The 25,992-nt window shown below is 40.9% G+C and overlaps 2 protein-coding genes across 16 annotated transcripts in view; one reads left to right on the forward strand and one right to left on the reverse strand.

Moving 5' to 3' along the window:
- The window catches only part of PGAP2 (post-GPI attachment to proteins 2), a 22,931-nt gene extending 13,835 nt beyond the window's left edge, over window positions 1–9,096 (reverse strand). For 5 of the 9 annotated variants that reach the window (XM_029956021.1, XM_029956020.1, XM_029956016.1 and 2 more), the window contains exons 1-2: window positions 8,974–9,096; window positions 102–122 (exon numbers count right to left, since the gene is read on the reverse strand). The gene's annotated coding sequence lies outside the window, so the exon portion shown is untranslated. Of the gene's footprint in view, window positions 1–101; window positions 123–332; window positions 353–8,855; window positions 8,924–8,973 lie in introns of those variants that run through there. The other 4 variants (XM_029956022.1, XM_029956017.1, XM_029956014.1 and 1 more) reach the window with 4 other exon arrangements.
- Window positions 9,097–9,363: 267 nt separating this feature from the next.
- The window catches only part of NUP98 (nucleoporin 98), a 114,028-nt gene continuing 97,399 nt past the window's right edge, over window positions 9,364–25,992 (forward strand). For 3 of the 7 annotated variants that reach the window (XM_029915339.1, XM_029915342.1, XM_029915343.1), the window contains exons 1-2: window positions 9,365–9,580; window positions 23,567–23,670. In XM_029915339.1, coding sequence (XP_029771199.1) covers window positions 23,595–23,670 — 76 coding nt within the window. In that variant the 5' untranslated portion in view covers window positions 9,365–9,580; window positions 23,567–23,594. Of the gene's footprint in view, window positions 9,581–9,692; window positions 9,785–15,346; window positions 15,419–23,566; window positions 23,671–25,992 lie in introns of those variants that run through there. The other 4 variants (XM_029915344.1, XM_029915345.1, XM_029915340.1 and 1 more) reach the window with 3 other exon arrangements.

The following is a 25,992-nucleotide window of genomic DNA, read 5'->3' on the forward strand; positions in this document are numbered from 1 at the left end:
TAGCTCTGGTCTGCCTCACTAATTCCTGTTGCGTGGGGGCAGCCGGAAGAGCCCTGGACCCCTGGGCTTGACACGCTGGATAAGCCACCTTGTCACCTTACCTTTCAGCTGCGTTCCATCACCTGTTGAAAGAACATAAAATTGATTCAAAAGGGCCCCGAATTCTCTAATTTTCTAATCTCAGTGTCTCCTGCCCACGTCCCCATTCTAGCCGACTTATCTATCCTCGCCCTCCTGAAACATTAAAAGAGTTTTGCCCCAGCCTCAGCGCGCCCTCCCCCTAACTCTGCTCCCCATAGCAGATTCCGAGCATTCAGCATGGGGAAGAGCACCTCAATATGTAGAGAGATCTGGGAGAACCACCCCAAACTCGGGGCCAGAGCTGTTCCTGGCTTTGATCAGGAGAGGGCGCCCTGTCCTGTCCGACGTAACAGCAAGGCTCTACTTTCCCCAGTCCTGGGTCTCCCTACCATGAGAGGGTTGATCCGCAGAAATCAGCCCACAGCGTTTCCTCCCTACCCATACTGGCCTGTAAAGGAACCTGAGGAAGACTCTTAGGGTTGTCAGAGCACGTGCAGGGGGTGAAGACCTCTGAGCTAGACGTTACCATCACAGTTTTCCTATTCATATATCCCCACACTAATCATTAGTACAATTTGAACACCCTCTGTCTTTCCAGGCACTTTTCTATTTTTTATGCATTATCCCATTTGATCCTCATAAAAACCCCTTGAGGTGGATACTATTAATATCCCTGTTTTAGAAAAGGTATGCTAGGGGCGCCTGGGTGGCTCAGTCGGTTAAGCGTCCGGCTTCGGCTCAGGTCAGATCTCACAGTTCGTGGGTTCGAGCCCCGCGTAGGGCTCTGTGCTGACAGCTCGGAGCCTGGAGCCTGCTTTGGATTCTGTGTCTCCCTCTCTCTCTCTGACCCTCCCCTGCTCCAGCTGTCTCTCTCTGTCTAAAAAAAATAAATAAAAAGCATAAAAAAAAAAAGGTATGTTACCTATTCACACAGCTATACATGTCAGAAACAGGATTGGAGTCCAGCACTTGAAGCCATTCCCTTAATCCCTCCCTATATAGTTGACCCTGGAACAACCCGGGTTTGAACAGCACATATCCACTTATATGTGGGGGGGTTTTTTTGATACAGCACAGTACTGTAAATGTATGTTCTCTTCCTCACAGATTTCTTTAAGAAAAAAATATATTTATTTTTTAAAGTAGGCTCCACACCCAACGTGAGGCTCGACCTCATGCCCCAAGATCAAGAGTCATATGCTCTACCAACTGAGCCAGCCAAGTGCCCCCTCTTCCTTATGATTTTCTTAATAACATTTTCTTTTCTCTAGCTTATTTTATTGTAAGAATATGGTATATAAAACATATAACATAAAAATATGTGTTAATGATAGTTTATTATCAGTAAGACTTCCAGTCAACAGATTATTTGTACTTGTTTTGGGGGAGTCAAAGTTATACATGGATGTTTCACTGTGTGTGGGGGGGTCAGCATCCCTTACCCCCACATTGTTCAAGATAATCCCACAAGGTAGCTATAATCACCACTTTGCAGGTGGATACAGAGGCTCAAATTTGACTAACTTATCAGAGATCTTTTTCGTGCATTCATTCTTACGCATTCACTCAGCCTGGCCCTCTCTGTGGCAGGCCCTGGCTGGGCAATGGTGGCAGACCCAGAGATAACGCACTCCTGGGGGCTCCAAGTCTGGAGGGAGAGTGTCCTATTCTAGTGACTCTGAAGTCCCCTCCACCCTGGTCTTTAAGATCTCAGAGCAAATGAACAATTAGTAAAACTGTACTAAAAGAACCACCTCCTCTTAGTTTCAATAACTAGACATAGGTTTTCTACCTCAGGGCTTCATGTCATCTTCTTTGTCTACCTCCAGCACACAGATGCTTGCTCCTGCTTTTTATTCCCTGTCTTGACCCCTTGTCTGTTCCTTTGGCCCTATAAACCATTCCCTGAAGCTGGGTCCCTTCTTTCTGCCTCTAGACTACTTCCAATGCCTGAAACGTGAGGTACGTTAATCTTGCCTTTAATTCTTTGGTGATTTGGGGAATTCACCATACAGTTCTGAATCTGTTTCCTCATCTGTAAAAGGGTTTTAGGAATATTCACAGCACAAGGTTGCCCTGGGGATTAAATGAAGTAAAACAGCGGTGTGCCAGGCCTGCAGAAGATACTCAACACACCATGGCTATTGTGACAACAGCCTGAACTTGTCCTGAACTGTGTGACCTCAGCCATCACTGACCTCTGAATCTATTTCTTCCTCTGTCAGTTTGAAAGCCTATAACCTTGATTTATGTGAGGAAAAGTAGAAGAATGAGTTCCTACTAAAGGTTCCAGGAACGTTATGTACGCTTTATTTGATCCTCTTAATAATCTGGCAAGGTAAATTTGATGGAATATATTTTACAGATAAAGAAGTTGAACAAGCATCTAAGCTTCTAGTTTTGCCTTCGAGTCAGTGGGCAGTCCATGTTTGCTGAATCAGTGTTTGTCCATCATCCATATAGTTGTTGCTGCTGCTTTTATTGAAGGCTTCCAGTGTCTTCTGTCCTCCTGGTTGTTTTGCCTGGTGCCTGGACATACCTCAGAGAGGCATGTGCCTGAAACAGCACCACTATTGTCCAGCTTTGGCCACAATCACTGCTCCCCGCCCCTCCCCGTCCACATACACATACTAGATACCCCAAGCTGAATGAGCATTTATTTACAGGGATGCTCCAGTACAGAGGTGGGCAGTATAGAGGTGGGAAGCAGACAAAAAGTGAATGTGGGATGCAGTTGTTAAGGAAACCTTCCTGTGGCTCTCCTTCACTGGCCTCCTTGCCCTTGTATCTCTTCATCACCCTCCCCATTTACAGCCACATTGGCTCTTCTTAAAACAAAATCTGGGGGCGCCTCAGTGGCTCAGTTGGTTAAGTGTTTGACTCTTGATTTTGGCTCAGGTCATGATCTCATGGTTCATGAGTTCGAGCCCAGCATCAGGCTCTGTGCTGTTACTTGGTATTCTCTCTCCCTTTTTCTCTCTGTCCCTCTCCAGCTGATGCTTGCGCTCTCGCTCTCTCTCTCTCTCTCTCTCTCAAAAGCTCTGCCTCTCTTGCTGCAGATCTGCTTCTCTCTTGATGCAAAACTGTTTAGCAACTCCCTATAGATTTTAGGATCAAGAGCAAATTCCTTAGTGTGGTATTCATCCTTTGTTATATGGCCATCCTCTACTCTAGCAAATATACATTTTACATTCTAGCTACCCTCTTTTTCCATGAGCTTTGCTCAACTTCCTCTTTATCTCTCCCTACACACCATGATTCGCCCACCTCCCCACTCCACAGGAAGCATTAGAAGTCCATCACACCTTTATTAGGACTAACTACAATGTAGTGAAATCACTGCTAAGTGTCCATTTCCCTCACCTTCCTGGGAGCCCATTTAAGGATGGAACCCTCACCTGTTCCATTTATTTCTGAGTACCTCAGCTTAGGCCAGAGACAGACACAGCAGAAGCCCAGAAAATACTTATTGGGTTAACTGAATTGAATTGGGTTTTAAAGGATGGACAGCATTTAGATTTATCAGCAAGAGATTTAGGAACTGTTAAGAAAAGGCTTTGAAGAGGGGCGCCTGGGTGGCTCAGTCGGTTGGGCCTCCGATTTCGGCTCAGGTCAGATCTCATGTCCGTGGGTTCGAGCCCCGCGTCAGGCTCTGTGCTGACAGCTAGCTCAGAGCCTGGAGCCGGCTTCCAGTTCTGTGTCTCTTTCTCTCTCTGCCCCTCCCCCTCTCATGCTCTGTCTCTCTGTCTCGCTCGCTCTCTCTCTCTCTCTCTCTCTCTCTGTATCAAAAATAAATAAAACATTAAAAAAAAAAAGGCTTTGAAGAAAGACAGCTATTGTAGGAGTAAAGACAGAATAAACATGGCTAGGGGTAGGTAAAGAGGGAGGGACACAGTGCTAAAGACATCCAGTTTCAGGCCAAACTCTGCCCCTGTCTCCTGACAGCCTCAGGAAAGTCTTCCAGGGTTGTTCTTTGTTCTTCCTAGAGATCTCTTTCACTGGCAGAGACATCCTCCTTGGATGACTTTAAACTACCCACCCCAGGCCCACCCATCTTGCTGTAGGCCCATTCTGCATCAAATAGTAATTAAATCTTCATTGGGTATTTCATTCTTCATTGTTCAACTTTCTCTGTCTCCCCTATCACTTCTAGGATGAAATCTGTTTGTACCTCTGGATATACTGAGCTCTTTCTTGGTCCTATATCTTTTTTCTCTGTTCCTCTGGCCTAGGGTGTTTTTTTCCCTCCATCTCAGCAAACTATACTATCAAAGTATTGATTAACAGCACACTTAGGAATGCATGTGGAAACTTCTAGGGAGACCACTAAAATAATATAAAAAGATAATTTAATTTCCAAACTGGTACAGGAGGAAAAATGAAATAATCCAAAAGAATGTTAAGAAAGCAGAGATTTAGGGGTGCCTGGCTGGCTCAATCAGTCAAGCGACTGACTCTTGATTTCAGCTCAGGTCCTGATCTCTGGGTCATGGGATTGAGCCTCGTGTTGGGCTCAGCACCGAGCATGGAGCCTGCTTGGGATTCTCTCTCTCTCCCCTTCTGCCCTTCTCCCCTTGTGCACATGCATGCTCTCTCTCTAATAAAAAAATATATAGATATATACACACATATATTTTTAAAAATAAAGCAGAAATTTAAATGGAAAATAAAAATTTAAATGGAAAAAAATGGTCAATGTCATTAGTTATTAGGGAAATGTATATGAAAACCACAATGAGATGTCACTTCATAGTCCCTAGGACGGCTACAATTGAAAAAAAGGAAAATAGCAAGTATTGGCAAGGATGTGGAGGAATTGGAACCTTCACCTATGGCTAATAGGAATGTAAAATAGTATAGCCACTTTGGAAAATGTCTGGTAGTTCCTCTAAAAGTTAAACATAGAGTTACCATAGGACCTCATAAATCTACTCCTACGTATAAACACAATAAAACTGCAAACATATGTCCACAAAACACTTGTACACAAATGTCCCTAGCAGCATTATTCATAGTAGCCACAAGAAAGAAGCTCAAATGTCATTCAACTTATGAATGTATAAACAAAATATGGCATATCTATAAAATGGAATATTATTCTATTATAAAATGAAATGAAGTTCTGATATGTGCTATAACACAGAGGAACCTTGAAAACATTACGTTAAGTGAAAGAAGTCAGACACAAAGGCCATGTATTGTATGATTCCATTTTTATAGGAAATGTTCAGATAGGCAAATTCATTGAGACAGAAAGTAGATTAGTAGTTGCTAGGGGCTAGGGGAAGGGGGAAATGGGGAATGACTGCTAATGGTCTGGAGTTTCTTTCTGGAGTTATGAAAATCTTCTGGAATTAGATAGTAGTGATGGTTGTACAAGTCCGTGAATATAGTTGACCCTTGCACAACACATTGTTTTGGGGCACTAGCTCCACACAGTTCACTCAACCGACTGAGCCACCCAGGAGCCCCTACTACTCCACACAGTTCAAAATCCATGTATAGCTTTGACTCCCCAAAACCTTAACTACTAAGAGCCTACTGTTGACCAGAAGCCTTACTGATAACACAGTTAATTAACACATATTTTGTATATGTATTATGTACTGTAGTCATACAATAAAACTAGAGAAAATATGTTATTAAGAAACTCATAAGGAAGAGAAAATACATTTACAGTACTGTGTTTATTTTTAAAAATCCTCATACAGGGGCGTCTTGGGTGGCTCAGTCGGTTAAGCATCCGGCTTCGGCTCAGGTCATAATCTCATGATTCGTGGGTTCTAGCCCTGTGTCGGGCTCTGTGCTGACAGCTAGCTCAGAGTCTGGAGCCTGCTTCAGATTCTGTATCTCCCTCTCTCTCTGACCCTGCCCTGCTCATGCTGTCTCTCAAAAATAAAAAACAAAACAAAACAAAAAACATAAAAATCCCCATATAAATCAACCTGCACAGTTCAAACCATGTTGTTCAAGGGTTAACTTTACTACAACCCTCTGAATTCTATACTTTAAATGGCTAAATATTATATTATGTAGATTATATCTCAATAAAATCTGGCAGGACTGGGCCTCAAAAAATGGAAGTTATTATTACAAAAGAACCAAAATGAAAAAATTTAAGGAAAAAACCAGAAACAGAACAGGTAGGACAAATAGAAAATGTTACATAAAATCCTGAATATACCAGTAAATTCATTAAGTGCAACAGACTAAATGCTCTAGTTTAAAGTCAAAGCTATTCACAGAAGATTTATAAAAATCTAATTATATGCTATTTATAAACATCATCCTTCCTTATCCAGTTACCGGAAAAGAGGTGGGAAACCAACATTTATGTGGTGCTTCCTGTGTGTCAAACATGTGCTCAGTCCACTGCAAATACCCTTATTTGACATTTACAATCACCTTACAACATGGGAATTGTTGTGCCCTTTCATAGACAAGAAAACCGGGTCACAGAACAGTTAAATAATTTGTGCAAGGCCTAAAAAGTACTTAAACTTAGCTGTTTGACTTCAACTCTGTCACTCTTTCCAATCCACCACATAAGAAATATAGACCATTAGGGGTGCCTGGGTGGCTCAGTTGGTTGAGCATCACTCAGTTCATGATCTCACCGGTTCGTGAGTTTGAGCCCCACCTCTGCGCTATATCACAGAGCCTGGAGTCTGCTTCGGATTCTGTGTCTCCCTCTCTATCTCTCTACCCCTTCCCTGCTCATGCTCTCTTGCTCGCTCACTCTCAAAAATAAGTAAACATTTAAAAAACTAAAATAAAAAAAAGAAAGAAATCTAGACCTTCACTCTGAAAGGAAGTCTCTGGCCCTTTCCTGATTCTGCAGTCCTTATGGATCCTCTCTCCACTCTGAGCACCTTCAAAGCTGCATAGGTTGAGTTCTCAGAGTATGTATGTGAGACGCTGGGGTTTCCCCAGGATACAGCTCGACTTCCCTTTCCTTTGTCACTCTGGGCCAGAGCAGAGTGTTGAGCTGTGGACTTTCTGGGCTCCTGAAGCCCAGGAGAGGGCGTGGCTCAGCAAGTTTTTGTGACCATGCACCAAACTTCTTTTCTTCAGAAGGGAAGAAGGAAGATGAAGGGAATAGAGGAGGGTTATGAGAATTACGCAGAGTGAGAGTATGTGGTCAACAAAGTCCTTCCGAGGGATGATGAGCACACAGGCCACATGCCTACCAGAGTATCTAACAAGAGGTCCTTCTACTTAGAAATCACCAGGGTCATAGGAAATTCCTTCCTGCTGCACTCCTCATCTAATGTCTCTTCCTCCAGTCTTCCCACAAGTATGCACTATTTAAGGATCCCAGCTCCTGCATACCTGCCAGTACTTTGTACTGAATGTATTAATCACTCAAAACATATTTCTGGGAGCCATTTCTGTGTCAGAATCAATGTCTAAGAATATTTAGAATGGGAATTCCTTGACATTTAAAAAAAATAGGAATAATTTTCATTTATTGAGGGCTTACTGTATACTGGGTACCATACTAAATGCTTTATCTCATTTAATTCTCTCAACAGTCCTAAAAGGCAATTGCAGTTGTTACCCTCATTTCACAGACAAGGCTCAGGGGTTAAGAAATTTGCCCAAGTTCACACAGCTAATAAATGGTTGGGCTCAGGTTTAAACTCTGGGTTCTCTAACTCAAAAATCTCACACTTCTACTACTATTCTACTTAAGAAATTCATTCATTCATGCGTCAAACATTCATGTACACTTATACTGTGTTATTGGGCTTAGGGACAGCAGAATAACTTAGAGGAGAAGCTTAATCATAGTTGGGTTTCAGGATTGGAGGGTGAGAAATCAAGGTTCTGTAGGTCAGTGAGGAAGCTACAGTAAACTATCCAGGGAAAACTAATGACTTTCTAAATGCAGAACACAGGGAAGGGAAGGTGGAGGAAAGGGAGGGATATTTGGATGCAGGAGTCAGGGGAATGTGGCTGGAGTCAAATGTTTAAACTAGCTTTACTATTTGACCATCCAAATATTTGGATCTACCTTGAACATCTACTGAGCACCCACAATGTACCAGATTTCTCCTGTTATCTTACTTCATTTTTACAATCATTCCACTTTTGAACAAATTGGTCAGTTACTTCTAATCCCTTGCTACCATTGGACATTCAGAGGGATTTAAGTTCATCTACTTTTGGGCAGAGCCCATTTCAATTTTGTGTTGATGTTCCAGGAGAAAGTGGTGGTGGAGAGGTAGTCTGAATAGATTTTGCTTTCTGAGCACAGTATTCAGCGTGGGACCCTCAGCCACTAGGTCTAGTTTCTAGAACATGTTCAACCTTCTCCCTTGTAATATCAAGCTTCTGTTCTGGGTTAGGCCCCAGGAGAAAGAAACCCAAATAAATAAAACACAGCTCTGACTTCTAAGGGCCTGGGCACGGAAAACAGGAAAGTAAATAATAGGATACAAAGTGACAAAGCTGTAACAGAGACCTGCCCAAGTATTAGCCAAACTCCCTGGGAGAGATCCAGGAATGCATCCCAGAGAGGGCAGGTACATATGAACCAGGCCTTTAAGAATAAATAGGAGTTCCTAAAGTGCAGGTGGGAAAGAAGTTCCAAGAACCCTCGTTAGTAACAAATCCTATGTTGAGCCATTCCCTTAGGGCATGCTCTCAGAGTACATTAGAGAGATTCAAAGAAAGAACGGTTGTGATAGGGACAGCATGAGTTGGGGGACCAAGAGGCCAGGGTTTGGGGCCTCATAGCAGCTGCAGGCAGGCTAAGCGGAAAGACAAACCTCCCAGGAGGGCCCTCCAGCTCCGCACGTGGTCTGGCCAGGAAGTGCGGGCAGGACTACGGGGAAGCCTTCCCATCACCGCCCGCGGACTGGGGCAAGGAAAGGGTAGAATAGTTACCATGCCGTCGTCGGAGCCTCCCCTCTGATTGGCCCTAGCTTCAGCAGCCCGACTGTCTTGGCTCCCAGAAATGGGGCGGAGCCTCAGTATAGCGTCACCACCCTTCTCCCACACCCCTCCCGATACACTCCAACGCAGCCACTTACAAGCCCACCTCGAGGGTGGAGCTTGTATGACGTCACGACTCCCCCCAGCCAATCGCGGCAGAGAGGGGCGGGACCCCATGTCCCTCCCGTCGCCTCTCCCCGCTCTTCCCCGTAACTCTTCTGTCCCTCCTCTTCCCCTTCTGCCTTTCTCCCGAAGACCGCCCCTCACGTTCGGTTTCAAAAGACTCGTTGCCCAATGAATAACAGGGCGGGCCTAGAGTGGCGGCGGCTTCTGCCAATGCTCAGACAGCGAGGGCGGAGCGCCGGGAGCCAGCCTCTGACGGCGGGCGGCGTGTGACGCAGTCGGGCCCTCTGCGCGCTGCGCCCGAAGCGGCGGTCGGTGGTGGCGGTGGTAGTGGCGGCGACGGTTTCGTGGCGGCCGCGCGCTGCTCTCGGAGCGGCGGGTGGTGGACCGGCCTAGGCCTTCACTCCTGACACTTCCCTTCCCCCACCGTACAGCGGTAAGTCATGAGTCAGGGCGGTGGCGGTCCGGACCGACAGGCTCCTCCTCTCCTCAGGGCGGGCGGGTGCGCGGGGCGTCCCAGGCCTCCTCGCTGAAGTCTCGCGCCCCGCCGCGCACCTAGTGCCCTTAGGGAGGGGGCGGGGCCCGCGACCCTGTGGCCCAGAGGCCAGGCTCCTCGGGAGCTGGGAGGGAATGGATGTCGGTGAGTATGGGCCCCGGGGTTCAGCCTACGCTGAAGGAGCGACCGTGTATCTGGTAGTACTCATTCATTTGCCTGGCTGTGATTAGGTGGGCGGGCCCTTTGCGGGGGCCGAGTCTTCACACCCGGGCTAGGGGGTCTCCCCAGCACTTCCTAGACCGTAGTGTGGGATGGGCTTCCGTGTGTCTTGGCTACTCCACGGAGTGTCAAGGTTTGCCCGAGGTTTAGGGTGGGTGGGTCGGGAGTTTGTTAGCTTCTTAAAAACAATATCTGAGAATTAAGGTCGGTTTGGTGGAGAAAAAGGTTATTTTTTGTCCTCCCAAGTGTTCTTTGTAAAACTAGAGGAGAAAGATGGGATTTCTGGATTACTGTAGCCAGGAGGACCTTAGAAATTAAGCCAATCACCCTATGGTACATCAGTAATAAGTTTATTTATAGGTGGAGAAACTGAGGCCCAGAGAAGGGACGGGATTAGCCAAAACCAGATCTGACTCAGTCTAGAAAATTTTCTCGTATATAATCCTCCTTTGGTGTTCCAGCTTCCCATTATTGGCGTCAGCGGCGGGGGGCATTCGGTATTTGGCAGCAGTCTTCAGTAGCGTTTCCGTTCTGATTGTTACCAGTTCTGTTCGTAGTAAGGCAGAAGCTTCGTATGGGGTACCCTAACCTAAACTATGAGAACTAAAAAGTTGGTTAAAGAATGTCAATGATGTAATGTATTGGAAGCGAATCGATAAGACTTACATACATGTGTTGGTGAGTTTCCTGTTTCAAATCTGACAGTTTTGTGTCAGCTAGTGGGGACTCAGAAGGTGTCCAGTTAGTGATTCACGAAAGTATTGGAATAGAAAGCAGGAAATATAGAAAAGACTTAGAAAATTGAGCAGCGGTCATCTTGTAGTTCAAGTACCTTGGAGCTCATGGCTTCTTTTTGGTACAGAATTCAAAGTATTGTGGTAGAATAAGGTGAGAAAACGAAACTAATGTTTGAAAGAAGAAACTAACTGGAAGAAAGAAAAGAGCAGTGATCATTCTCTCTGACAGTCGTATAAATTCAGAAAGAAGTGCTGGTTAACTGGGGGACAAATGGTTTGTTTACTTGGTGGAAGAAGTTAGGATATTTAGAAAACAAAACCAGAACTTGGACAAAGTACTGGGAATGGTTTGTTTACTTGGTGGAAGAAGTTAGGATATTTAGAAAACAAAACCAGAACTTAGACAAAGTACTGGGAAATACTTTGATAGAGTTGTTTTTTGACTCTTCATTAAGATTTGATGAAATTGAATTGAAAGTTGCCACTTTGGTCTATTTACATCGGTCAGATCATCATTTTGCTCTTGTTTAGATGACAAAGCAAAAACTAGTGCGTAAGAGCAGAAGAGAAGTAGTTTAAACACTGAGATGTTAACAGAGTGTATTTTCTGTGACATTTTCTCACTTCAAGCATCACCCTCTTCTGGGAAGCCTTTCCTGGCATTCTGTCTCTTGTAAGCTTCCATCACACTTATTTGATACTTCTATTTATAACACAAATCATTTTGTATTTTAGCTGTTTATCTTATTTAGACAGTAGTAAAATATTTTTCTCTTTGTATTCAGGTTGCTTGGCACATAGTGGGTGTTCAGTTTTTCCTTGAAGGGATAAACAAATATGGAGCAGTTAAACCGAAAAATAATCTATAAAAAGAGTGGGTATCGGTGTGCTCCTCAAATATGGGACCTAGATAAGAGGACCTGTACCGTTCATATGTTACATGGTACTTTGGTATTTGACTTTATTCATGTCTACTAGCTCCTAGATTGCTAAGAGCAAATAGAACTTTTAGGGAACCAAATTTACAGGTTGGAAGAAATTGGGTATATTATTTTATTGTGATACTATTTTTATTGTAGCAATGAACCTAGGAAGTAAAGGATAGTAGTTCTGATGTTTAATTTCCAGTAGAGAGCACATTGTATTATGTCAAGCATTGCAGTTATGCAATTTGTTGAAAGGTTAAAGGACTAAGAAATTGAGAGATTTAACAATATAGATATTAAAAGTAACAGACGTAAACAACGTTTCTTGAGAATTTAGTGCACATGTTTCTTTGGGTTTGGAATTGAACCTAAGTATTTGGCATTGCATGTCTCTAGAGAAGATTTTTCAGCCTGACCACTGTTGACATTTTGGGCCAGATAATTCTTTTTGTCTGGGAGCTATGTTGTGTGTTGGTGGATATTTAGCAGCGTTCCACACCTCTACCCATTAGATATCAATAGTACCCTCTCCCGGAGTTGTAACAATTAGGACGGTTTCCAAACATTGTTAGATGTCCACTGAGAGGCAAAACTGCCCGGATTGAGAGATCACTGCCCTTGAGAATACATTACCAGTATTTCAGTAAAGTCCATACCTTTATCTTATGTGGTGTATGCTTGTAAAGTCAGCTTTACAAATGCTTGCATTTTGTCACACTGTCCTTGAAAAACCCTTAAATTGTCAAAATCTGGCATTAGGCAGCTGAAAAGCTAAGAGTCCTATAGTAACTTTCTTTAGTTTCCTTTATTTCTGTGGTAGCCTCCCTTCCGTTTTCTTTTCTTTTTTCTCATTTCCCACACCCATGCTCAGCCAGTTCTTTTTTTTTATTAATTAAAAAAAATTTGCATCCAAGTTAGCATAGTGCAACAATGATTTCAAGAGTAGATTTCTTAATGCTCCTTACCCATTTAGCCTATCTTCCTTCCACAATCCCTCCAGTAACCCTCTGTTCTCCATATTTAAGAGTCTCTTGTTTTTGTCCCCCTTAACCTCCCTTTTTCTGGGATAGAAATCAATGTCTTGTTTGAAGGGGGATAGGCCATTGGGTAAGTGAAGCAATATCTAGTTCTCTTTTTGTGGAAGAAGACAGAAGAGCTTGTAGTTGAATTGATGCAATTAAATGTGATGCTGTGGGATTCCCTTATCTTTCATATTGCTGAACATTTGATGTCATATGAATACGCATTGATCAAAAGTCTTGTCCTTTTCTACCGACACTGAATTGTCATATTGAAGAGTTAGTACTTAATTCAGTTTAATGCAGTTTTGTAGTAGAAAAATGAAAATTATTTCTTAAAATATAGCTCTGATTAGCTAAGTCTGATACTAAGAGCGAGTTTAAGTTGATGGGAGTAGTAGTGTAAATTGGAAGATGTCAAACTGGAATCTGGCAGATGAATTGGAGGCTGTAGAAATAATCTAATACAGCAGTTCTCAAAATGTGAGGTCTTTGGACTCCCTTAAATTTCTAAAAATTATTGAAGACTCCAGAGAGCCTCTGTTTATATAGGTTATACCTACTCCTATTTACTGTACTAGAAATTAGAATTTTAAAAAAGTTTTTAATGTTTATTTATTTTTGAGAGAGACAGAGAGACAGCATAAGCGGGGAAGGGGCAGAGGGAAAGGGAGACACAGAATCCGAAGCAGGCTCCAGGCTCTGAGCTGTCTGCACAGAGCCCAACTTTGGGCTCAAACCCACACACTGCGAGATCATGACCTGAGTCAAAGTCAGATGCTTAATTGCTTAACCGACTGAGCCACCCAGGTGCCCCGGTTCCAACAGTTTTATATATCATTGCTTTTGCAAACTCAGTGCTGAGGTTAGTACAGTTTAAAAACCAAAAAGTTAAATAATGTCTTAGTATCATTATGAAAATAATTTTGACTTCATGGACACCCTGGAAGAGGTCTCAGAGACTTTTAGGGGCCTTCAGACCTCATATTCAGAACCACTAATCTACATTTGCAACAATACAGATGAAACTAGAGTGTATTATTGCTAAGCAAAATTAGAGAAAGACATATCATATGAATTCACTCATATGTGGAATTTAAGATACAAAACATATGAACATAAGGGAAGGGAAGGAAAAATAATATAAAAACAGAGAGGAGGACAAAACATAAGGGACTCTTAAATACAGAGGGCAAACTGAGGGTGGCTGGAAGGGTTGTGAGTAGGGGATGGGCTAAATGGGCAAGGGGCATTAAGGAGGACACTCATTGGGATGAGAACTGGGGGTTGGTTATATATAAGGGATGAATCATTGGATTCTACTCCTGAAATCATTATTGCACTACATGCTAACTAACTTGGATGTAAATTAAAAAGAAAAAGAAAAGAAACACTAATCTAGAAAAGACAATGATTTTTCACACTGGTTCATAACAGCCCTAAGCTTCTTGGAAAGGGCTCAGCTGGTAGGGTTCTACTGTATCTATTCCTCTTTGACAGAGCAGCTTCTGCTTATGTCTGTTTTATGTATTGGATTCCGGAGCTAAAAATATTTAAAAGCCACTAATCAAAAGAAGAAAGAAGTGAGTGAATTAGGACTCTTTTCAAGAAGGGAACAGTTTATCCTCCACAAATGCATTTTGTGGTGAGTAATCACTTCATACCTTACTTACTTCCACATGTTGCTTTGACACAGATTTCTGACGTCTACACACCTAACCCTTCTTGGTGGATTAAACTTCTTAAGAAATAGGTGAATGGAGGTGGCACCTGGGTGGCTCAGTCGGTTAAGCGTCCAACTACGGCTCAGGTCATGATACCACGGTTTGTGGGTTCAAGCCCTGCATCGGGCTCTGTGCTAACTGCTAGTTCAGAGCCTGAAGCCTGCTTTAAATTCTGTGTCTCTTTCTCTACCCCTCCCCTGTTCACTCTCTCTCTCTCAAAAATAAATAAATGTAAAAAAAAATTTTTTTTAAAGAAATAGGTGAATGGATTTGTAGATTAAAGGTGATTTGTTGGGAGTAAGACTAAGAGTGTGAGTTGAGTGGAAAAGAGTGGATGAGTAGAGTGACGTCAGTGTATCGTGTGTTGTGTGTGGAGGGAGTGTGTTTTTGTTTACAGTGGTATTTTATGGTTGTATTAAATGATCAGTAGATCACAATGAAATATTGGGAAATCATTTTATGTATATAGTGTTTTAACTAGGTAGGCGTTGAGCAGTCAAGACGTAGAGTGAGGGAAAATTTATTTACACTTTTCTAGTTAAAAATAGTGTAAAATATGTATTGAACAGCTAAACAAAAACCTGCTTGGGGCGGCCTTTGGCTAGTTCAGTCACTGGAGCATGTCTCTTTTGGGGTTGTAAGTTCAAGTTTCACATTAGGTGTAGCAGTGACTTAAAAAATCTTTAAAAAAAGAAACAAACAAAAACCCCTGCCTTTGAGGTGCTCTATTTTGAGGCCTCTTTCGTCCTTCAGTGTAGTCCCGATAATCCTTATTGTTTAGTTGTAGAAATTGAGGTCTATGAGATTATCATGACAAATACAGTTAGACAGTAGCAATTGGCAAGGTGGTTTAAATTATTTTTTTAACTTTTTATTTTGAATTAATTTTAGATTTACAGAAAATTTCAAAGATAGCAAGTGGTGGAGAGTTTTACATACAGATTTGTCTCACTCCAAAGCAAATGGGCCCTTTTCATTACTTCTGTTTGTAAAATGAACGTTAAGAGGATGAAAAATGGTTCAGCACTGTGAAGAAAGGAGTTGTATTAGATAATATAGATTATTTTAAATTAATTTACAGCCTAATGGAAGAAATTGAGCAAAATCCAGATGCTTTTTAGAGCGAGAAACAACTCATACACTCAAGTGGCAGGTATGACAACAAATAAATTGCATAACTAAAAGCAGCTGGGAGGCATTAGTTTGTAATTATGTAATCAGGTTTGGAAAGGGGGAGGGGAGGGGATGTGTTTTCATACTGATAAGAGTCTGAAGGGTCTGATCTGGGACAATGTGAAGTCTGTGAGGCTTGAACAGCAATTTTTATTTTACTTTTAAGATTTTCTTTTTTTTTCTTTTTCTCTTTTTTTAATGTTTCTTTATTTTTGAGAGAGAGAGAATGTGAGCATGAATGGGGAGGAGCAGAGAGTAAGGGAGACACAGAATTTGAAGGAGGCTCCAGGCTCTGAGCTGTGAGCACAGAGCCTGACAGGGGTCTCAAACTCAAGAACCATGAGATCATGACCTGAGTTGAAGCTGGATGCTTAACTGACTGAGCTACCCAGGTGCCCCGAGATTTTCTTTTTTTTAAGTAATTGCTACACCCACCACCATGGGGCTTGAACTTACAACCCCGAGATCAAGAGTTGCATGTTCTACTGACCAAGACAGCCAGGCACTTCTGAACAGCAATTTTTAGAAAAAAAGGGGACATGGTTTTTAAGGAGAAAAATGAGTGTTCTAATAAAGGGAATGGTTTGATCTGGCATTGATCGTAGGAGGGATGCAGTAAAACAGGAAGATAGCAGATGGTTTTGCTGGTATGTGATATTAGGTGATTAAGACTAAGCCAACTTCCTGGATTTCTATCTGACTTTCCATCCTTCCTTTCCCATTCAAGGCAAAAGTGAACAGCCATTTTTCCATTCAGTTTAACTCTGGATGATAATTCCTGCCTTCTTAAGTATTTTTGTGAAGATTAGAGGAGAGGATAAATGAAAAAGTACTTTATAAACTGAGAAGTACTAGTTCACTCATCTAATAATTATTTATTGTTTTTGCTCTTTACTGAGTTTTGTGCAAAGGAACTCAGTGAAGGGGAAAGGAAAAATTACTTCCCAGTTATGTAACTTTGTGTTGTCAGAGAGCAGCAAGCTTGCTTAGTCATTCAGATAGCACTTAAAAGTTGGCAATTGCTGGGTTGTTACCATGTTTTAGGATCTGTCCACCACTTTTCTGAAAGAAAACCAAGTTTTGTCATGCCCGGAGTTCGTAAAGTTCAAAAAAGTTGGAGGTGTGTCACGTTATTAAGCTTTATTTGGGACAGTGGGGGAATTCTGGACACTGATGTCTGTTACTAAAGCTACCTCTTTCTTCTGACAGTCTGAATTATTAAAAGATGGAACACATAGAACAAAGTAAATTTAAGGGCATTGTCTTTTTCTGTATAGCACCATTTCATTTTAACTTTCTTTTTTTATTTTCCCTACATATTAAATTTATTGCTTATTGTCTTTTTATTTTAATAGTTTATTGTCAAATTGGTTTCCATATAACATTTTAATTTTTTCTTTCCAAATAATGTCTTATCCAAAAAAAAACCCAACAACCCTGTGATGAGTATAGATAAATCCATCCATAAAGTAGTTCCTCTTTGGAGGAAGGCTCATCTAGGTCATATAAATGGTCAGTCCATAAGAGTTATTACCTTTCGAAATGATGACCAGAAATCTCACATTTGCCAGAGAAGCGCTCTTTCTCCTGTTAGTGCCGGATCAAAATTGCCAAATTTGGGGATTATAGCTTCCTTACTTAGTGAATGCAAAGTGATTTTTCCCTTTAGTTGTCAGTATTCATTGTCTAGGAGCTCTAGGCTCTGTATGCACAGCTAATAGTCAAAAGTAGCTTTGTGGAGGGGTGCTTGGGTGGCTCACTCTGTTAAGTGTCCGACTTCAGCTCAGGTCATGATCTCACAGTCAGTGAGTTCGAGCCCCATGTCAGGCTCTGTGCTGACTGCTCAGAGCCTGGAGCCTGCTTTGGATTCTGTCTCCTCTCTCTGCCTCTCCCCTGCTCATGCTCTGTTCTGTCTCTCAAAAATGAATAAATGTTAAAAAAAAATTTTTTTTTTTAAATAGCTTTGTGGAGGGGCACCTGGGTGGCTTAGTGGGTTAAGCATCCGACACTTGGTTTCTGCCCAGATCATGATCTCGCAGTTCCTGAAATGGAGCCCTGCATCGGGCTCTACAATGGCAGCACGGAGCCTGCTTGGGATTCTCTTCTCTTCTCTTCTCTTCTCTTCTCTTCTCTTCTCTTCTCTTCTCTTCTTTCTCTCTCTCTCTCTCTCTCTCTCTCTCTCTCTCTCTCCACCCCCCCCATTCCCCACCTTATTTGCATGTCTCAAAATAAAAAAGTAGCTTAAGTAGCTTTGTGGAGTCAAAAATAGCTTTGTGATCCTTGGCAACTTACTTCTTGTGCCTCAATTTCACCACTGTAAAATAGAGATAAAAATATGTACCTCTTTGGATTCTTGGGAGGTTTATGTGAGATAATTCATTGTTTGTTTTTTGAGAGGGTGTGAGCAGGAGAGCAGGGCAGAGGGGGAGAGAAAGAGAAACTTCTAGGGAGGCTTCACACTCCTCTCAGAGCCTGACACAGGGCTTAATCCCATGACCCTGGGATCATTATGTGAGCTGAAATCAGGAGTCAGATGCTTAACCAATGAGCCACCCAGGTGCCCCCTTACTTTTTTTTTTTTAATGGAAAAATAGAGTTAGTGCAGATTATCTGTCTGCATCTTCTAGATCTTTTGTTGTTGCTTTAATGAAGGAAATAAAGTTAATGGGAAAGTTTGGGTCCTCCGAATTCTCTGCTCCATGTCTCATTTACCTTCCTTTCTCTAGAGGCAACCATTTTATTTTATTTTTTCTAGTCTCTCTTTTATTCTATGTATATACATATCTACAAATAAGTGTATTGTTTTTTCTATTTTACATAATCTGTCAAGTGTATGTTTTTGCAGTTTGCTTTTTTAATTAAATATCATTTCCTTGAAATAACCTCATAGGGTAACTTTGTCCAAATGTTTTGGTGGTGTCCTATTCTTGATGTGTCATATTCTGGGTACATTTGTAGCAGAGTGCTCTGGTTTACTCCTTTAGTTGGATAATTTAAGGTTAATGACATCACTACCTAATGAACTGATAAGTACATTTATTATATGCTTATCATATGAGGGAAGCTGACCTTTGATGTTAAAATATAAGGCCAGATAGGATAGGTACACAAATACCCGTTCTTACCTGTGTACCTTATTTATCTGGTGCTCTTTTCCTCTTTGTAGTTCCCTAAGCTCCAGTTCAGATTCTAAATACCCACCCGATTTTTCCTCACAGTTCCTGCTCAGATTCTGACCTAATTTTGATGACTTGTTGTGCTTCTTGGCACTTTCCTGATCTTCCAGTTTTAAATGTGTGGGTCCTTTCTCGGGTTATATCAGAAGTTATGAACTCACAATCTGTTGAGGCCAGGCAGCTGTGGAAATGAGTGATGCTGGATGGGTATTGTGGTACATCGGAGATTAGAGATTACATGGCTCTTACTAAACTGGGCATTTGCTACTAAAATTCCAGGCTATTGTTGGATTATTACAGCTCTGGTTCGCTAGATCACTAGGTTTTTTATGAGAGACCCAAAATCTATTTTTCTGCCATTGCCCTATTTTAAATGTTATCAGCTAGTTTGAGATAATTAATATATACACATACACAAACATTTCTACATACGTGCATACTTACATATGTGTGAAATATACCATATTTATAACAAGCCAAACAAAGAACTTTCTGCTGGTTGTATCCAGTCTTTGGTGATCGCCTCCTTTTTGCAACCTCTTAATTAAATGACAGATTCTACCAAGAATCTTCCTTTCCATGGCTTTCTTTTGTTGTGAGAATTCATGAAACATGATTTTAAGTTAGAAGTTACTTCTAAACGATCATTCAGCCTTTGTTTAAAAAACACCAGGGGCGCCCGGGTGGCCCAGTGGGTTGAGAGTCTGACTTCAGCTCAGGTCATGATCTTGTGGATCGTGAGTTTGAGCCCTGCTTCGGGCTCACTACTATCAGTCTGTCAGCACAGAATCTGCTTCAGATCCTGTCTCTTTTCTCGCTGCCCCTCCCCCTCTTTGGTGTTTTCTCTCTCTCTCTTTTTCTCTCTCTCTCAAAAACAAAACACAACATAAAAAACACTTAAGGGATAATTGTCGTTAATTTAGAAAATGAGTACAGTTTACCCTTGAACAACAAGTGTTTGAACTGCACATGTCCACCTACAAGTGGAATTGTTTCAATAAATAGAGTACTGTAAATGTATTTTCTCTTACTTATGACATTAACATTTTCTTTTTTCTAGTTCACTTTACTGTAAGAATGCAATATGTATGGGTGCCTGGGTGGCTTATCGGTTAAGCATCCAACTCTTGATTTTGGCTCAGGTCATGACTTCATGGTTCATGAGATCAAGCCCCGTATTGGACATCATGGAGTCTGCTTGGGATTCCCTCTCTCCCTGCACTTCCTCTGTGTATGTGTGCATGCGGTTGCTCTCTCTCTCTCTCTCAAATAAACAAACAAAAAAAAGAATACAGTACATGATACATATAACATACAGAATACATGTTAAGCAACTGTCACTGTAAGACTTCCAGTCAACAGTGGGTTATTAAGTATTTAAGTTTGGGGGGATTCAAAATTTATAACATCTGCATTATTTAAATGTCAACTGTGTATGTTTCAGACCCTTTGTTAGGTTCTGGGATAGTAAACAAAATGATACTGTCCATATCCTAGAGAAGTTTATTGTGTATTGGGGAGAGTTGGAGATTTCAGAAGGTGAAATCCCCGGGCAGCAGACTCTGAACTGGAGGTAGTCCTGCACAAGTTTTATTAGAGAATGCTTTTAGGATCCACACCGTGGGAGAGAAGAGGAATGGTTTGAGGGAGAAATTGAGTTGTGATATGATCTTAATGAAGAACTCAGCCAATCCGGTGGAGAATGTGAAGCTGGGAACGCCCTTTAAAATTACCCTGAATTGGAGTGAACGGGCCTGATTTTGCAGATGGGCTATCCTAGGAAAAGGATATGACATTGGGTGAGGCAGCTCTTCAGTGGAGGCAATTCTGAAGAGGACTGACAGCTGAGGGTTATCTTTCGGTAGTACTTCTCAGCAGCTGGGACAACAAATCCTTCAGTCCTAAAGGGAGATCTGTGTAGTTGGTATTGTAATAGTGTCCACTATAAAGAGAGTCAACATGGATACTTGTAAAAAATCATTATGTGCTGTGTAAGCACAGAGGAATGACTAATTGTTAGAGGGAGTTAGGAAAGGCTTATCGAAAAGATGACATTTAAGTTAGGTTTTGAATGAATTAGGTTGTTTGGAGGGAGTAAGTGTAGAGAAGGGGCATCTTTCATTGAGTCACTGACATTTCATAACAGGAGGAAAATGATTTGTTTGAGGGGCAAAGAGTTAAATGCATTAGCCATTATTCAGTTTCTACCAATTATAATGAAAATCATGAGGCTGTTTGCAAAATCTTGGTTTGTTTCCATGGTGATAATTAAAAAAAAAATCCACTTAAATCCCACTATGATCAGGTTTGAGATTAAGCCAAGCTCATTGTGGCCAGAACCAAAAAGATAGGCTGAGCTAGAGTAAGAAGCTTTTATTCTAGGAATCTAAATTGGATTTTGGTCCCAGCATTGTCCCCCATTCTTGAGTCTAGAACAGATGAATTTCCTTAACACTGAACATGTTATTGTTTTTTGCTTAGTTTGTTCTCTCCTAGAATTGAGGCTGTCTATGGGGAGTCAGAAGATAGGTTAAACTGGGGCTTTTCCACTTACTACTTCTTTGACCTTGGGAAATTTGGTAAACACTTGATCCTGTTTTTCCATCCTTAAAGTACAGGTAGTTGGGGTGTCTGGGTGGCTCAGTCGATTGAGCGTCTGACTTTGGCTCATGTCATGACCTTATGGTTCATGGGTTCGAGCTCCACATCGGGCTCTGTGCTAACCAGGCTAGCTCACAGCATAGAGCCTGCTTCAGATTCTGTGTCTCTTTCTCTCTCTGCCCCTCCCCTGTTCACGCTCTCTCTCTCAAAAATAAATAAATGTAAAAAAAATAAATAAATAAAAAATAATAAAGTACAGGTAGTGATACATAATACCATCGTATTAGGATTGTTGAGATAATATATAAGAGCCTATAAACTGTGAGGTGTTTCCCAGGGTATTTTATTACTACTTAAAATCCCTTTGTGAAATATATATGTGAGGCTAGGCTTTTGTTAGGATGAGATTATTAAAAACAAATTTTGATTGTTACAGAGCTGTGGATTTGGTCTGTAGAATCCAGTTCTACTGAAACCCAAATTAACATTAAAATCTTCAATGTAAGGATGAATGTCACAGAGGAAAACTATTACTTGGCTTTTGAACCCTGACACGTCTGCTGTATGGAAGATGTCAGATTTACATGAACAAGAGATTTCTGGCTGTGGGGTGAATAAAGAAATAGATGGCAAAATTATTGTAATAACTATTACAGCTCATGGTTTTTGCTGTGCTGATGATGGGTCAAAAAATTTATTCAACAGATACAGTAAAGTGAGTGTACAGGGCTCTGACTCAAGACAACAGTATGAGAGAGATTGCGATCAAAATGAAATGGTCCAGACATTTATCCCTTAGCACAGCTGTCAATTCTAAATGAACTGTTGAAAAACAAATATATAGATAGACCCATAGAAGTCTAGACTTTTGCTAAGCTCCAAGAATATTTTCCCTGGAAAGGAGAGTCACCAGTTAAAACGCTTGAAGGCCCAAACTGTCACTTTGTGACACCTGTTAAATTTAGAAGGCAGGAAACTTCAAGCAGATCACCTTACTCAAAGAGAAATGATGATTACATGAAATATAGCCTCTAGTTCCACTAGAATGTATTAGAGTCACTTGAGCCTTTCAAAATACAAATGTCTACATCCCAACCCTGGACATTTTGGTCCTCATTTCTAGAATGGGGCCTTGGGGGGTTGATTTTGAAAAGCTTGTCAGCTAATTTTGACGTGGCTCTCTTGAACCACTGGTTCACTGATCTTTGTTTAATCAGAGTTATTAAATTGATGGATGTGGGATAAAGAACTAAGTGTTGGAATTTTTTTTCTGGGAGAGTTTCGGGGACAGATGTTGATTTCTGTAAAACCATTAGGTATTTAGGAACTGCTTCATCTGTTCCATTGTGTACAAAATGTTTCGGTTGTTGGAATAGCTAGAAGTACTATAGGGACCCTGGAACATTGTGAGGAGCACTTCCAAATGTTGTATTTAATTTTATTTTATGAATGAGGCATGATTTTACTAGAAGAAAAAACTGTTCCATCTTGTGTATATAATAGAAAAATCATCCTACCTGTCACAGAATCCAGATAAGCATAGTTGACTGTTTTCTGAGTTTTTATATTAAAAATACATAGTTTACTCAGTATTTTCTTGTCTACTTATAGGTAAATGGTAGCAGATATCTTAAGTTTAAGGAAAATTTATGAGGGGGACAGTGTTTACTTTTGAATAAACTATACTTTTAACTTGTCTTTTTAATTCAAATCTAGGGTAGAAAAAACAAACTTTTGTACTTGTTGAAACACTTTGGCCCAACTCATTAAGTACATAGTTTAGTTACTGGAGGGGAATCATTCATATGAGATGGGATTTCCACCAAAGATTTTCTATAATTTTTCCAGAGATAGAAAAGTAGGGGACCATAAAGAATGATCTGGGATCAGACTGGGATTTGGAGATGGGAGGAGGAGTATGCATAGTAAGGCAAAAAACATTTTTACAATGCAAACTATAGAAAATAAACCCTGAAAAACGTTTTGACTTCTCAGGTGATTGTGATGGCAGAATGTCATGTAATTTTTAACAGGTGTTGTGTGTAACCTCCTAGATCTGGCATAGTGGACCTGAATTTTTCTTTAAAAGGGAGCTTTAAGAAAAATTTAAAAACCTGGTTTTAAGGGATGGTTGATTATTGGTGGGATGTGAAATTTAATCTCACATTGTGATACTGATAATTCAGCTCATTTTTAGAAGATCTTTTATCATTATAGAGGTTTAGGATATTGATGAGATTGAACATTATGCTATAGTATGAATGGGCCTAAACTTGTAAATGACATATTTTTTTTTAAGAATTAATTATATTCTGCGGTCTTTAAAAATTAGTATGTTTTTCTTCTTTCAGCTATCTGAAGCAAAGACTCACTTTGAAGATGTTTAATAAATCATTTGGAACACCCTTTGGGGGTGGCACTGGCGGCTTTGGTACAACTTCAACATTTGGGCAGAGTAAGTTTTAGAAAAGAACAAAATCGGAGGAAATAGTAAGCTATTCATATTAACAAATCCATTCTGATGGCTGAAATAAAAAACACAAGATATAACAAATGTTGGTGAGGATGTGGAGGAAAAGGAACCCTTGTGCACTGTGGTTGGTAATGTGAAATGTGCAGACACAGTGGAAAACAGTAGAGAAGTTGCTGAAAAAAATACAAATAAAATTACCTTAAGATCCAGTAATTCCACTACTGGGTCTTCACCCAAAGAAAACCAGAACACCAATTTGTGAAGATATATCTACTCCTTTGTTTATTGCAGCATTATTTACAATAGCAAAGATATGGAAACAACCCAGTGTCTGTTGATAAATGAATGGAGAAAAAAGATGTGGTGTATATGTACAATGGAATATTAGTCATAAAAAAGATCGCTTCTCGGCCTTTTGGCTAAGATCAAGTGTAGGCATAAAAAGGAATGAGATCTTGCCAATTGCAACAACACAGATGGACCTAGAGGGTATAATGCTAAGTGAAATAAATCAGGGAGAGACAAATACCATTTGATTTCACACCTATGTGGAATTTAAGAAACAAAAAACCAAATGAAGAAAGAAAAAAGGGACAAAAGAATTACTCTTAAATACAGAGTCTGAAAGGAATGAAACTCTGAAACTAAGGTCATATTGTGTGTTAATTATACTTAACTTAGATACATTAAAGAAAAAAACATAGCTTTAGATAGGAATTTTATTCATACTTTGGTCTTTGTAACAAATTTTCTTTGAAAAATGACCAGATAGGGTAATCTTGGTGGCTCAGTCAGTTAAGCGTCCAACTTTCGGCTCAGATCATCTCATAGTTTGTGGGTTCAAGCCTCACACTGGGCTCTCTGCTGTCAGGACGGAGCCTGCTTTGGATCCTCTGTCTCCCTTTCTCTGCCCCTCCCGTATATTCTCTGTCTCAAAAATAAACAAACATTTTAAAAAAGAAATCAGAAATAAAGATGCCTACCACTACTCATTTTTTTTAATGTTTATTTTTGAGAGGGAGAAAGACGGATTGTGAGCGGCAGAGGGACAGAGAGAGAGGGAGACACAGAATCTGAAGCAGGCTCCAGGCTCTGAGCTGTCAGCACAGAACCTGGTGTAGGGCTCAAACTCAGGAACCGTGAGGTCATGGTCTGAGCCGAAGTCGGATGCTTAACCGACTGAGCCACCCATGCACCCCTCTATTTTAAAAAAATGACTCAGGAGCCTCTGGGTGGCTCAGTTGGTTGAGCATCTGACTCTTGATTTTCACTCAGGTCATGATCTACAGTTTGTAAGTTTGAGCCCCAAATCAGGCTCCAAACTGACAGGGTGGTGCCTGCTTGGGATTTTTCTCTTCCACTTTCTCTGCCCCTCCCCTGTTCTTTTTCTCTCAAAACAAATAAACTAAAAAAAAATTGTTTTAATGACTGGATGATAAGATCTTGTTAAAATTTTTTAAGAAAATAGAAATAAGTTTCAGGTTTCTGTGGTTCTTTGATCATTAGTAGAAGGTAATTATGGGATGCCTGGGTGGCTCAGTCGTGTACTGAAGAGGCAGCCTGACACCCTATATTTCAAATATTTTATTAGGTGGTTCTTGTAGCAAAAAGTTAACAGTGTGTTAAAGATTGTCAGATGAGGAAATAATCTATATTTTAGTAAAAAATGCAGTTATTGAATAACTGCTCTGAGATTTGCTCTATGAATAATATTCAGAGACAAAACTATTAAAATATCAAAGCCCCTAATCCCCACCAGCCATCCTCAGGTCCACTTCCCCTTCCACTCAGTATTGTACATGACACTAGTTGCCTGTACAATACTTAGTCACTTTTGAACTTGTAATTAAAAATTTTATACTTACATAAGTAGAAAGAATGGTATAATGAACTCTCGTGTACTTATTTCCTAGCTTCAGCAGTCAACATTTTACTAGTCTTATTTTTTATTGCGTTGTATTTATTTTAAAGAGAGAGAGCGTGCATGAATGGGGGAGAGCTGCAGAGGGTGAGAGAATCTGACACAGGGCTCAGTCTCACAACACTGGGATCATGACCTGAGCTGAAATCAAGACTTGGACACTAGGGGCGCCTGGGTGGCTCAGTTGGTTAAAGGTCCAGCTTCGGCTCAGGTCATGATCTCGCGGTTTGTGGGTTCGAGCCTCGCGTCGGGCTCTGTGCTGATAGATAGCTCAGAGCCTGGAGCCTGCTTCAGATTCTGTATCTCCCTCTCTCTCTGACCCTCCCTGCTCATGCTATCTCTCTGTCTCTCAAAAATAAATAAAAAAACATTTAAAAAATTAA

The sequence above is a fragment of the Suricata suricatta genome, chromosome 11, assembly GCF_006229205.1.
Source record: "Suricata suricatta isolate VVHF042 chromosome 11, meerkat_22Aug2017_6uvM2_HiC, whole genome shotgun sequence".
Lineage (NCBI taxonomy): Eukaryota > Metazoa > Chordata > Mammalia > Carnivora > Herpestidae > Suricata > Suricata suricatta.